At 46.2% G+C, this 12,821-nt stretch overlaps 1 protein-coding gene across 7 annotated transcripts in view; it reads left to right on the top strand.

Moving 5' to 3' along the window:
* SLC23A2 (solute carrier family 23 member 2) overlaps nucleotides 1-12,821 on the top strand; it is a 133,121-nt gene that overhangs the window by 107,306 nt on the left and 12,994 nt on the right. For all 7 annotated transcript variants that reach the window (XM_042931559.1, XM_042931561.1, XM_042931556.1 and 4 more), the window contains 4 exons: nucleotides 4,054-4,174; nucleotides 4,670-4,826; nucleotides 8,933-9,080; nucleotides 10,227-10,332. In XM_042931559.1, coding sequence (XP_042787493.1) covers nucleotides 4,054-4,174; nucleotides 4,670-4,826; nucleotides 8,933-9,080; nucleotides 10,227-10,332 — 532 coding nt within the window. The remainder of the gene's footprint in view (nucleotides 1-4,053; nucleotides 4,175-4,669; nucleotides 4,827-8,932; nucleotides 9,081-10,226; nucleotides 10,333-12,821) is intronic.

The following is a 12,821-nucleotide window of genomic DNA, read 5'->3' as shown; positions in this document are numbered from 1 at the left end:
AAGTGAAAAGCCCACTGAAACTAAATTATAAATGACATCTGGGAAAATATTTACAACAAATTCCATTAAAAAGGTTAATGCCCTTAATGAATACTTTCACTAACTGAAGTAGAGAGTCCTGGTGGAACAATGGAGGAAGGAGAAGATGTGAGCACCCATTTAACCAAAATGGGAAGTACAGATCACTAATTAGTGCACAGAAAGGCTTACCCTCCCCAGTTATTAACATGCATATGCACAGGGATTCTGTTAACAGAATGGGGTAGTGGTGGTGGATCAGAGTGTACTGACTTGGGTTCCTAAGTCAACCAAGAGAGGCACAGTTAGATTCTCAAGGGGGAGGGTAAATGGAGTGACACATAGGTCCTGGAAGGGAGCCATTTGTTTTTGTGAAAACATTGTTTTGATTACTTATATACAGTTTTCAAACCTATTCAAAAATAGAGTAGTGTAATGAACACCCCAGTACCAAATACTTAAGAGAAGTCTCATTTTCTCTCTACCCCCAAAATACATTAAAATTCTAGTCATTTGAAGTTTAACAATAATTAAACAGGGAAATCTAAAGTAAAATAATAATTCCTGCCATCCATCCAACTGCCACCCCTCAAAAACATCTCATGAATAACTAGTGAAAAGTTAGTATTTATCCTATATGTGTAAATACAAACGTATACACATTTACAGCTTCACCATTATAATTTGTTTTTCACCCTGACGATTTGTTGGGCTCATCTCTCTAAGTGTGTTTAGATCTACTTCGTTCTTTGTAAAATTGCACAGGTTAAATAGTATGAAATATAGAATTTATTCAGCCATTCCCAATCGATACTCATGGTTGTTTAAATATTTGCTGTTGCAAACAATACTGAAATTCATACTCTTATGTAGTGTAAGCAATGAATATTAAAATAATTGATGATAGTTTTTTAAATTGATGAAATTGGTAGGGACTTAAACGTATAAGACCTTGTGGGGCACCTGGGTGGCTCGGTTGAGCGTCTGACTGTTCAGCTCAGGTCATGATCTCACAGTTTGTGGCTTTGAGCCCTGCATCTGGCTCTGTGCTGACCATTTGTTTGCTCAGGCTCTGCTCAGAACCTGGAGCCTGCTTCGGATTCTGTGTCTCCTTCTCTCTCTGCCCCTCCCCCGCTCACACTGTGTCTCACTCTAAAATAAAAACACGCTGTGTTTCTCTAAATATTTTTTTAAAAAATTTAAATAAAAAGTATAAGATCTTGTATTTCAGTGAGTAGCAAATAGGCATTTTTGGTCTCTGGGTGGGATTATAAATTCTGCTAACTTTTATGTATTTGGCAGTTTGCATCAGAAGCTTTTTAGGGGCTCTTGTGTGGCTCAGGCAGTTAAGCGTCTGACTCTTGATTGCAGCTGGGGTCATGATCTCACAGTTCGTGAGTTCAAGCCCCGCGTCAGGTTCCACGCCACTCTCCCTTGCTCGCACGCTCGCTCACTCTCGCGCGCGCACACGCTGTCTCTGTGTCTCTCAAATAAACTTTATTATTTTTTTTTAAAGAAACTTTTTAATAAGATACTTACTATTTGACAGCTCCGTTTTAGTCCTAGGAACTTGCCCTAAGGAGATGTGCAGACAGGTGCCAGGGAGGGGTGATCTATCATGGTTGTTTCTGTTGCTCCCAACATCATACCATATGGAAATTATTTACCAAGATGTGTGTCCATAAGATGGAATAATAAGTAGCCGCTAAGGTGCTGTTGCCGATTTCCTTCCTGTTGAGGTCGTGGCATTTGTAGGGGCTACGAGTTAGTTGGAAAGTACATTGTGAAGTATGATTCTAGTTCAGGTCAGATGATGACCTATTTGTGCTCCAAGGGCAGGCAGTCTTGTGTCTCTCTCTAACCCCAGTGCCCTGGACCCAGTGATGCCCTGTAAATATCCAGGGAATGGAAGCTGTTTAGAATCTAGACCAGAATGTTACATAGTTGTTACCTGGGGTGGGATGAACAGTGATCTTCAGGATTTTGCCTTTTTGCTTATCTGCCTTTTATAACTTTCCTTGCATAATGTTTGTAAGGTAAAAAGAAAGGTCAGCAAGCCAGTGGGTGGATAGAACCCTGGCCTGAAGACCTGTGGCTCATCTTTTCCCCTTCTCTGCTTCGCCAAGATACGTGAGCTTGGGCACGTCTCCCACCTCTGAGCCTCTGCTGCTGCCTTACTGCTGTGGGTGGGACTGCCTGCCCTGTCTGCCCCACAGGCGTATTTGAGGATAAACGTAAATTAGAAGGGTGTGGGTTTTACAGAGTCAACAAAAAGTGGAGTGTTCATCTGCTTGGTCCACTTAACTTCCATGTGCCCTGCCAGATTTGGCCTGAGATGGGCGTCCTTCCTGGAATTCGCCAGGGGTCCTCTGTCCCCTCGTAAGCATGCTTTAAAAAGTGAACACTGCGTGCAGATGATAACAGCCAAGCGGGGTATTGCCTGAAATAATGATGATAATAGACTTGGGGCTTTTTGGAATCTCATAGTGTTCACTTCGAAATAAGTCAGCATTCTTTTGAATGTGAAAAATTTTATGTTGATCTAAGTTTAGAGTAAGCCAGTTTCAGTACTCCTCATTACCATATCATTTTTTGTTGTTGTTAAACTTCACCGTCCCCTCTGCCCCAGAGAATTGGAATAACTTGGGCACTGTGTATATTTCCAACCTTGGACTGGTACCGGCTCGGTGACTTTGTTTGGGCTGAGACCCCCATGTCCTGGTGAGCAAGCACCTGGGTAAGTGGGAGAGGTAGGGGTGTGGCACAGGCCTGTTCTCCAGCTGGCTGCAGACCATGCGCCTCGTTAGGAACATGACCGTGAAGCTGCACTTGACCGGCTGTCAGCAGAGCTGATGATTCCATCTCCACAATTGGAGCTGTGCCCAGGAACAATTAAGCTGAGCTTTGACTGAGAACCCACTCTTGTGCCAACTCTCCCTCGGGTTATAAGTGAAAGAGTGCGTCCCTGTGGGTGACGAAACCCATTGTTGTACGCTCCTTCATTGTGTCAGCGGTGGGAAGCCATCCCACACCTGCCACGTTTGTAGCAGACGGATGAGGACGTGTTGGGTCCTGCTGCAGGGGAGTCAGCTGATGGTGCTGCCTCCTGTGGTCCTCACTGCAGCTCGGTCAGGAGTGTGGGGCTTAAGGTAGAGAGACTTCTGAGCACACCCCAGCATCCCTGCCCTTATGGCAAAGTATTGCGACAAAGCAGTTCAGAGCCCAGGCTGTAGAGCTAGACCTCCTGCCCCGCCTCCTCCCACCCTGCAAACTCTGGCTGCATGATCTTGGACTGCTGGCTCTGTCTGGGAAGTGGACTGTCCTCGAAGCCACCGCTGCAGAAGGCTGAGATGATGGGCAGGATGACCTTCACGTAACGCCTGACACAGACCTCTTGGGAGCATTGTTATTAATATTGAAATCTGTATGTAGCCTTCTTAAATATTGGAGTTTTTGCTTTTTAAAAGCAGTTTATGCTCTTGACACGTGAATCAATACAGAAAAGTAGAAAAAAGGTCTCAAAACATATTGCCACCTGTGGTCAGTCCCTGTGAGCATCTTGGACCCTGTCCTCCTTACCTGTGTGCACGCCTGCGTGTGGGTATGTGCATGTGCAGCACTTGCTTGTTTTTTCAGTTCTTAGTTGTGATTTTAGTGTACGTTGTGTTGCAGATGGTATCTTTTTTCCCTTACGCGGTGTGAGCATTTGGCGGGAGTGTGCGCATTCTTTGGGTTTTCTTGTTCTCCAAGGAAAAGTTAGCCCAAGTATTTATATGGCAATTTTATTTAGTATCAAGAAATGCTAAGAACTAATATTTTTTCAAAAATCGCATTTCCAAAAGCTATGATTTTCCAAAGAACAGTTAAGAGGACTAGCAGCTTTGTAGAGAAATCAACTCAACACACAGGGTTAGTTTTGCCCTTGCAGCTCTGAGCATTATTTTAAAACACAGACATACAGCCTTTAACCTAATTTATTTTCTCTCTCTCTCTCTCTCTCTCTCTCTCTCTCTCTCTCTCTCTCTCTCTCGTCAGGACAATTTTCCTAGTATTACTGTTTTCGCAGTATGCCAGGAACGTGAAGTTTCCTCTCCCAATTTACAAATCCAAGAAAGGATGGACTGCATACAAGTTACAGCTTTTCAAAATGTTCCCTGTGAGTAGTCGCTTTCTTTTTTTCCCTTGACAATATTGCCTTTGTTTACGTGAAAGGAAGTTTTAAGCTGGTCTTTCTGGGGGAACTATGGGTGGCGACATCAGGGTACTAAGGACCACCAAATCGGCATGGACTTGAGTTTAACAGCAGTAGAAGGTTCTGAATCTGCAGTCCTTTCAGGCATGTGCAGGAGGACACAGTTCTTGAGACGGAGGGCGATCTGTGTTCCCGTGGCTTCTTCAAGCACATTGTCCATTACTCTTATTTTCTAGCCAGACTTGGGGTTAAAATAACTCTTTCCTACATAAAAGTGCTCTCTCTGAATGAGATTCCACTCAAGTAATAGGCTTCCAGCAGATCTGTGACGTGTTTTTTCTGCCAAGTATGGACGATGGTGGAAGCTGTGGGGTCTGATAGCCTCTAGGAAGGTGTGTGTTTTGCCAGCATCCACCACCTCTCTTGGCCTCATGGAACTTTTCCCTTGGACCACTTTAGATCATCCTGGCCATCCTCGTGTCCTGGCTGCTGTGCTTCATCTTCACAGTGACAGATGTCTTCCCTCCTGACAGCACAAAGTATGGCTTCTACGCTCGAACGGATGCCAGGCAGGGCGTGCTTCTGGTAGCCCCGTGGTTTAAGGTCCCGTACCCGTGTAAGTATTCTGGTGCCAGGGGGAGAGCAGGTCAGGAGCTCACGAGAGTCCCACTTAGAGGAGCTGGGAGATGGCAGAAGGCTCTGCAGTTTGAAAAGCCTTCTTTGTTCTAGGATGTCCCATGAAGGGCTTACTGGTAGGAGGCTTTGACAGTGAAAGGTGGGAGGCACTGTCCCCAGAGGCTGTGGTTAGCACACAGAGACTAACCAGCTCCCTTCTCAGATTATCTAGTCCTTTTGGTTCCACTGGGATGTAATCCTGGACAAGGGGTCTCTTGCCAGGTTTGAAGAAGGCAAGTATCAAGCTGCATAGTAACTAAGCCGCCAAAACTGAGCAGAAGGGGCCTGAAGATTAGCAAGCCGACTGCTCGAGCATGATGGGATTTGTGTAATCTTTTAATGGGTAGCTATAATCTTTGTTTTTTATTTGGTCACAGCTGTCAGAAGTAAACTGATATTCACCAGTGGGTGGAAGATGGGTCTTAAGTTATAATTTAAGTGTTGGGTAACTCTTGGCAAGGTGGTGTGGCGGGGGTTCAGTCCCAAGCTGAGGTGTCCCTTGGATGCACACATAATACTTTCTAGGCCCCAGTCCCCAAAATGACTTGTGTGAGTCCAGTGGTTATTAACGCTTGGTTGTTCCATGGTAAAGACTCTGTTCCTGGCATTTGGACATTTTAATTAGAACCCAAACCTGACCTAGGTGGGGTTGTGCTGATTTACTCCCCGGTTTAGCAGTCACATCTTCACATCTTATGATGATATGGAGAAAAAGCAGGAAAAGCCGAGAATATTAAGGTTGGGTGAAAGAAAACTGTTCCAAGCATGTTAAATGGAAGTGATTTTGGTAGTTGTTCCTTGTATGGTTGACAAAATTTATACTTGACAAAATTTACTCTTTCTAAAATTACCATCTGGGGGTGCCTGAGTGGCTCAGGTGGCTAAGCAGCTGACTCTTGATTTCAGCTCAGGTCATGATCTCATAGTTTTTGAGTTCAGAGACCTGAGTTGGGCTCTGTGCTGACAGTGTGGAGCCTGCGTGAGATCCTCCCTCCCTCCCTCCCTCTACCCCTCTCCGGCTTGCTCTCTTTCTCAAAAGTAAAAAACATTTAAAATAAAATAACTTCCTCACCAGATCATATGTATTTCTGTATACCTGGCCCACCCCCCCCCAAAAAAAGAATAAATGCGTGGTTTGTAAACATATAATTTGAGATAAAATGAGATGAAGTCGGTAAGGCAGCCAGGAGGGGGCCTGGCGTGTGCAGGGAGGAGGAGGAGGTACGGAGAGCGAGGGGGTCAGGAGGAAGCGCCACAGCACACGCTGGCCGGGCTTCTCTGCTGTTCAGGCCGTTCGCTGGATGAGCACAGTTTAGGACAGCCGGGCGGGCCGTTGGGGAGCAGCAGCTGTGCATGTGCTGAGAGTCCGAAGCGCTTTCCCCAGGCCCCTGTGTGGGGAGGGCGGTGGGGCCCCTGGTGCGGTGATGCGGCAGGGCCTCTTGGCGGCAGCGCTTCGGGGCAGAGCGGCTCTGCTGCCGCCGCTCCCCGGGTAAAAAGCCACCCCCAGAGAGCCGCACTCTGACAGTTTGGCTTAACCTGGAGGCAGGTTTTCAGGTATCTAGAGCGGTGGTCCTGAGTCTCTAGTTTGATAACAGTTACCTGAATTGGTTGGTAAAATGCGATTTGGGGCCCAAAATGTCAACAGTGCTGCGGTGGAGAAACTCTGCTGTAAAGTAACCACATGGGTGTTGTTAGGTGTTGTAGTTGAAAGGAGACATGAGACGACAGTTAAGACTGAAAGCTGGAAAACAGCAACATGCATACACAGACCTGCTTCCCGCGCAGGCACGCACATGGTTGACTCTTGAACAACAGGTGGGGGTGTGGGGAGGTTGGGGCACCCCACCCCCACAGTCGGAAAATCACATACAACTTCTTTCCCCAAAACTTAACTACTAAGAGCCTACTGTGACGGGAAGCCTTACTAATAACATAAACAGTTAGCACATATTTTGTATGTTACATGTTTTTATATATTCTTACAAAAAAGTAAGCTAGAGAAAAAAATGTTATTAAAGTCATAAGAGAAAATACATTTACATTACTGCATTTTTGGGGGAAAAAAACAAATAAGTGGACTAGTGCATTTATTTTTATTTTTTTATGTTTATTTTTGAGAGAGAGAGAGAGAGAGAGAGCATGAGCAGGAGAGGGCAGAGAGAGAGAGAGAGAGAGAGAGAGAGAGAGAATCCAAAGCAGGCTCCGAGGTGTCAGCACAGAGCCTGACACGGGGCTTTAACTCACCAACGGTGACATCATGACCTGAGCCAGTCAGATGCTTAACCAACTGAGCCACCCAGGTGCCCTGGACTAGTGCATTTACACACACACACACACACACACGTATTTATATATATATTTATATGGAAAAAGGGTCAAAAATTTAGAAGATTGCAAATTTAAAACGTTGAAGTAGATGGAATAAAGATTTTAAAAATCGAAGGACTGCAGGCAAAAGGGAAAAAAGTAAGAAAATAGTAATGAGACTAAAAATAAAAGGCAATTTCTGAAGAAATAGTAAATGGCAAAATAAGGATCCCTTCCCCCCAAATCAGGACACTAAAAACCACAATGCTGTGTCAGTAACATGGTAACTATAAGATTATTTAGAAAATACAAAATGTTGCTGGATAGAGGCATCTGCTCCAAACCTACCTGGAGATGCGTGTTGACCAAGCATGCCCCTGTCTGCTCCCAGGCGGGAGCAGTTCCACCCTTATACACTCCAGACATACTCTGCACACCTTACTTCACGTGTCTTCTTTATCCTCCCAAACCTGCGGTCACTCCTGTTACAAAACCCAGGCCCTGCGGTGTTGCTCGTCCAGCCTCTCCCAGGCCCGCCTTCCCCACGCTGCACTCCATTCTGCAGAGCACCAGCCCATTCCTGCACACCCTCCCCAGAGCCTCTGGACAAGAGCCCAGCATCTTCCTAACCTGTCCTTGTGACCAGTGTGGGTCACCTGTGTTTGAAGTCTGTTTTACAGTTTTAGGTCTTGCAGTGTCCAGACCCCCCAACTACTGTTGGTCTTGAACAAGACCATTTAACGCATCTTTCTTTGTTACTGTGCTTTCCTACTTAGTGACTGCACTATAATGGTTCAGAGAAAGAAAGCACATTATCAAAGTCTCTTCTTTTTAAAAGTAAAAGTTTCTCATGATATTTTTATTAAATAAGACCCATGGTTTGTTTTCTTTCTTCCTTCCTTCCTTCCTTCCTTTCCTTTCTTTCCTTTCTTTCCTTTCTTTTCTTTCCTTTCTTTCCTTTCTTTCCTTTCTTTCTTTTCTTTCTGCTGTCAGCCCAGAGCCAGACATGGGGCTCATACTCACAAAACCGTGAGATCTTGACCTGAGCTGAAATCAAGAGACACTTAATCGACTGAGCCACCAGGCACCCCAAGATCCATGCCTTTCAGTATCCAAATAACATAAAAAAAAACTAATGTAGAATTAACTAAATCCAGATACTCAAAATAAAGTCACCCGGGGACTTAATCTTTGCTTTCTTAAAGGAAACTATTTAATTTTCTATAACACGGTTTACTTTAAAAAGTGCTGATCTTACATTGGAGGGCTGACTGCATCTTGTGCCATGCTTTACTGCTGGGATTTAAATTTAACTGGTGACCTTTCACTGCTTTTTCATTTAATGTCACCTCCTGGGCAAGATCACCATTATCTTATGTCTTGCTTTGCACAGTACGGTTAAAAATCCTCTTCATACAAATTTCCTATCCTGTCGGGAATTCCTATCCAACAGGCTGTGTAATTTAGTAGACAGAGAGTGTGGCTTTAAGCAGGAAGAGAAGCACTTCCCTCTTCTTTCTTGTAGCCAAACGCTTTACTTTTAATAAAGATGCAGAGCAGACCAATCCTGGCTATGGTCCTCTTCATCCAACTCAGGAACTGTCTCCAGGCATGTAGTGCATTGATGAATAACATTTAAAAATAAACACATCTTTTTCCATGAGCCTCAAAACCTGAGTGTGTATTGTAGAGTCCTCTGATGTCCTGATCACTTTTGCCTGCTCCGTTTTCCTTCCGCAGTTCAGTGGGGACTGCCCACCGTCTCCGCGGCTGGTGTCATCGGCATGCTCAGCGCCGTCGTTGCCAGTATTATCGAGTCTATTGGGGACTATTACGCCTGTGCAAGGCTGTCCTGTGCCCCGCCACCTCCCATCCATGCGATAAACAGGTTCGTTCCTGAGAAACTTGAGTTCTTCCTTGGGCCCCGTGCCTCTTTACTTGGCTCTTTGGTTAATCATGGAGAAGACTTTCCAAGACTTTTAGCGTGGAAGCAGCTGAGCATCAGGGCTCTTTGTTGGTTGTTTGTCTTTGGACAAGTCCCTGCCCCCATTTTGCTCTCCTTTTCCTCATCTGTAGCATGGAGCGCAGTCCCCACCCTTCCTTCCTCAGTGATGGTCATGTAAGATGCTCTTTCTGAGACCGTGCCAGACCCTAAACTCACCAGAACAGAGGCGAGACGCTGCCATTGTTCTTTGCTTGATTTGGGGTCAGGGTTATATGTCCTTTTTGATTTCTTGTTTTCCTTACTGTTCTTAAGGGTAAATGCTGTGTCGTCTGTTCACAATTAAAATTCCTAGAGAGACCAGAAGAGCAGGAATAGGTGAAATCTGCAGTACCTAGAGACTTATGGGCAGGGGGGTTTATCCTCTCAGCATACCTGGTCTTCACGTTCTGGAAGCTAGGAGCGAATTGGACCCTGTGGGGTTGCAGAAAAGAGCACAGAAGACCCCCTTGCCCAACTAGCTGTTGCCCTTCCAGAAGGGATTATGTGTGATGAGATCCATTGGTCTGGTGTCAGCATGTTTTGCTTTGGTTCTGTTAGCATTCATAGTCTTGGTTCTTATAGCTTTCTCCCACGGGTGTTGCATATGATTGAGCTACTTATATTGATTCTTTAAAAAGTTCCAGTGTGACAAAATTACAGAGCATTTCCTTCCTGATGAAACTATGTATTAATAGTAAAGGAATCAAATCAGTGGACAGCCCATACTTGTCTCAGATCCCAACAAATGGCTCTGTTTTCTGGCTAAAAGCCTTTCATTTGGAATGATTTTTAAACACCTGTGTCTAATGTGTGGCTCACAGAAGTGCTTCTTACAGTTGAGTGAGCATGGGGGGTCCTGTTAAAATGCAGGTTCTACTTGAGCAGGTCTGGGAGGCGGGCCTGAGACTCTGCCCTTCTGACCCTTCCCAGGAGTGCGGAGGCTTCCCACCTGTGCACACCGCCTTTGGGTTATAGCCACTTGGAGAGTATTTCAGAGTGTTTCCCGCATTGAATGAATGTTTCTCTTTCCCCCATTCCTTTATGTTTTAGGGGGATTTTCGTGGAGGGTCTCTCCTGTGTTCTCGATGGCATATTTGGTACTGGGAATGGCTCTACTTCGTCCAGTCCCAACATTGGAGTTTTGGGAATTACTAAGGTACAGATACTTTTCTAATTAAATGGTTGGGCCTCTGGTGTTGATCCATTTCATCATTTGGTCTAACCACTATGAATTCCAAAAGGAAGGCTTCTGATTCTGAGATCATCTCCCCACCCTGCTCCCCAATCTTTTTCTCATTGATAGGTTTCTGGAATGCTGATGGAGGTCTCCCTCCCTTGGCTGCCCCGGTAGCCAGGCACTCAGTGTTACCATTCCCTTGTGCATTCTACAAATACTAAGTCCCAACCCTGTGCCAGGCTATTGTTCTAGACACTTGGAATGCGTCAGTGAATGAAAAAAAATCCCGTTGTCAGAGTTTACATTCTAGAGAGGGGAAGATCAACAATAAACAGTAAGTATAGTTAGTATGAGAAAAACCTGGGGCAGGATGGGGGTATCGGCAGTGAAGGGGAGTAAGTCAGGCTCAGCCTCACCTGAGATGACCCTGAGCAAGCACCTGAACAGGGCAGTGGAGGGAGTGATGGAGATGGACGTTCAGGCCAGGGACGCGGCCAGGGTGAAGCCCTATCGTGAGAGTAGGCCCTCATGCTGCTGATCAGCAAGGAGGCCAGTGGGGCAGGAGCAGAGTACGGGGTGGTGAGAGCAGTTGACACCCTCCAGGTAACAGGACGAAGTCACACAAGCCCCGTAAGCTGCCAGAGACAGGAGAAGGGGGTGCCCTGGGCTTGGCTCTGTCAGGGTATTTTTTAAGGCTCACTTGCCCTGTTATGAAGAGAGTGGACTTTGGGGTCAGGGGAGGAGGTGGAAATAGGAGACAGCACTAGTTCTAAATGTGAGATGATACCAGTCCTTAGAGGAAAAAAATCAGCCTTACAGTAAAGAATTAATGTGATTTTCAAACCACAGCACCAGAGTCTTTCTCTTTCAGATGAAATCTGATGCGGAGTTAGTGGATTTGACAAGCTACAGCAAGTCTTCATGCTGAGCAGGGCCTGGGTCCGGAGTCCGACTCACCCCTCCAAATAGACACGTGACCAGGGGCTGCCCCACCCCACAATCCGGCTTCTGTAAGGAGCCTGCTCCTAGGCCTTCCAAATTTATTGCTAAGTTCTGCATCCCAGCTGCCCTGGGCCAGAGTGCGTCGTCTGCCAGGCTGGAATGGGCCTGCGCCCTGGCTGCTGTACTCTGGGCAGCTAGAGACAGTTAGGACCTGCTCACCGTCTGGGATGGCCTGTGTGGGCCACAGGTCCCCCTCACCTGAGCCCTCTATCCTGAGAATTTAGGGGTGAGCTGCAGCCTTCTAGAGCTATCTGACCTCTGTAAAATTAGAAACCCATCCCCCACCCCCTGGAGGATTCTATAACCAGATAAAAAGAAACCAGACACTAAGTTTGGTTAATCTTGACTACAAATCCAGGTGAGCGGGAGCACACAGTGCACACCTGACCTGTTCATTTTCCTGTAAGTGGGCGGGACCATCACAGAGCTTGGGCTCGGGGCTGCACACAGCCCTGCCTGCTACTCCTCACAGGCTGTGCTGGGTCCTGTCACTGCCCATGGTAGAAGCAGGTGCTGACCACACAGAGGTAAGGGCCCTGTAACCAGTTTGCTGCCGTGGCCCCGTAGACCTGTAACTAATCTGAAATATCATAGTAGTAAAATTGTTACAGATGGAGGGACTCCTAGGGCAAAGCGGTTTAACAAGCCAGCTCCCTTTCTGCACCCCTTTAGAACGAGCCTCACAAAACTTAACCCGGGTCACTGTAGGGAGTAGGTGGTGGTGCTCATTGAGGCTTCCTTCTGAAATGCGACTGAGGTGGTTTGGGGAGTAATTTCTTTATTACAGTTTGAATGGTGCCAGCTTATTCTGAAAAGGCAACCTGCCAGCACTTTTTAATGAGCTAATTGATCTTTCTGAATCCCGTTGGATTACTATCCCCGGGCAAGGGCGGCATCCGTTCAGGGGCCTGGAATTGGTTTTCATTGCTGACTTCACTAGAGGGATAATTGAGCTGTCTGCACAGCTGCATTGGGGTGGGAAATGGGACTTGGAGCAGATATTTCTTTTTGGCCCCAGCCATACAGCTGATGGAAGGTCCCTGTTCCAGGAGAAAGGCACGAGCTGGAGGCTGTGTTCTCATCCAGCTGAAGGTCTTGGGACAAGTCCCTTTTCTGAGAACTCGCAGCTCTGAAATCCTACAATTCTAGATCAAGATCTGTGCTGTCCAGTTTAATAGTAGCTACATGTGGCTCTTTTAAGTTAGTTGAAATAAGAAATTCAGTTCCTCAGTTGCACTAGCCACATTTCAGGGGCTCAGCAGTCACGTGTGTCCAGTGGCTGTCAGTGGGCAGCACCGATACAGGACATTTCCATCCTTGTGGAAAGTTCTAAAGGACAGCAGTGGTGTGGGCCATTGTGTGAGACTACCGTGGCCTGCAGAAAGAGGGTGAACTCTGGTTCTTCCAAAGGATCTGTCTCCATTTCCTGGCAGCTCTGACATTTGTTATCCTTTATCCAGTTATGA

The sequence above is a fragment of the Panthera leo genome, chromosome A3 (genome assembly GCF_018350215.1).
Source record: "Panthera leo isolate Ple1 chromosome A3, P.leo_Ple1_pat1.1, whole genome shotgun sequence".
NCBI classification, from domain to species: Eukaryota; Metazoa; Chordata; class Mammalia; order Carnivora; family Felidae; genus Panthera; species Panthera leo.
Note: the sequence above shows the minus strand (reverse complement) of the source record. Positions and strands in the feature narration are given on the sequence as shown.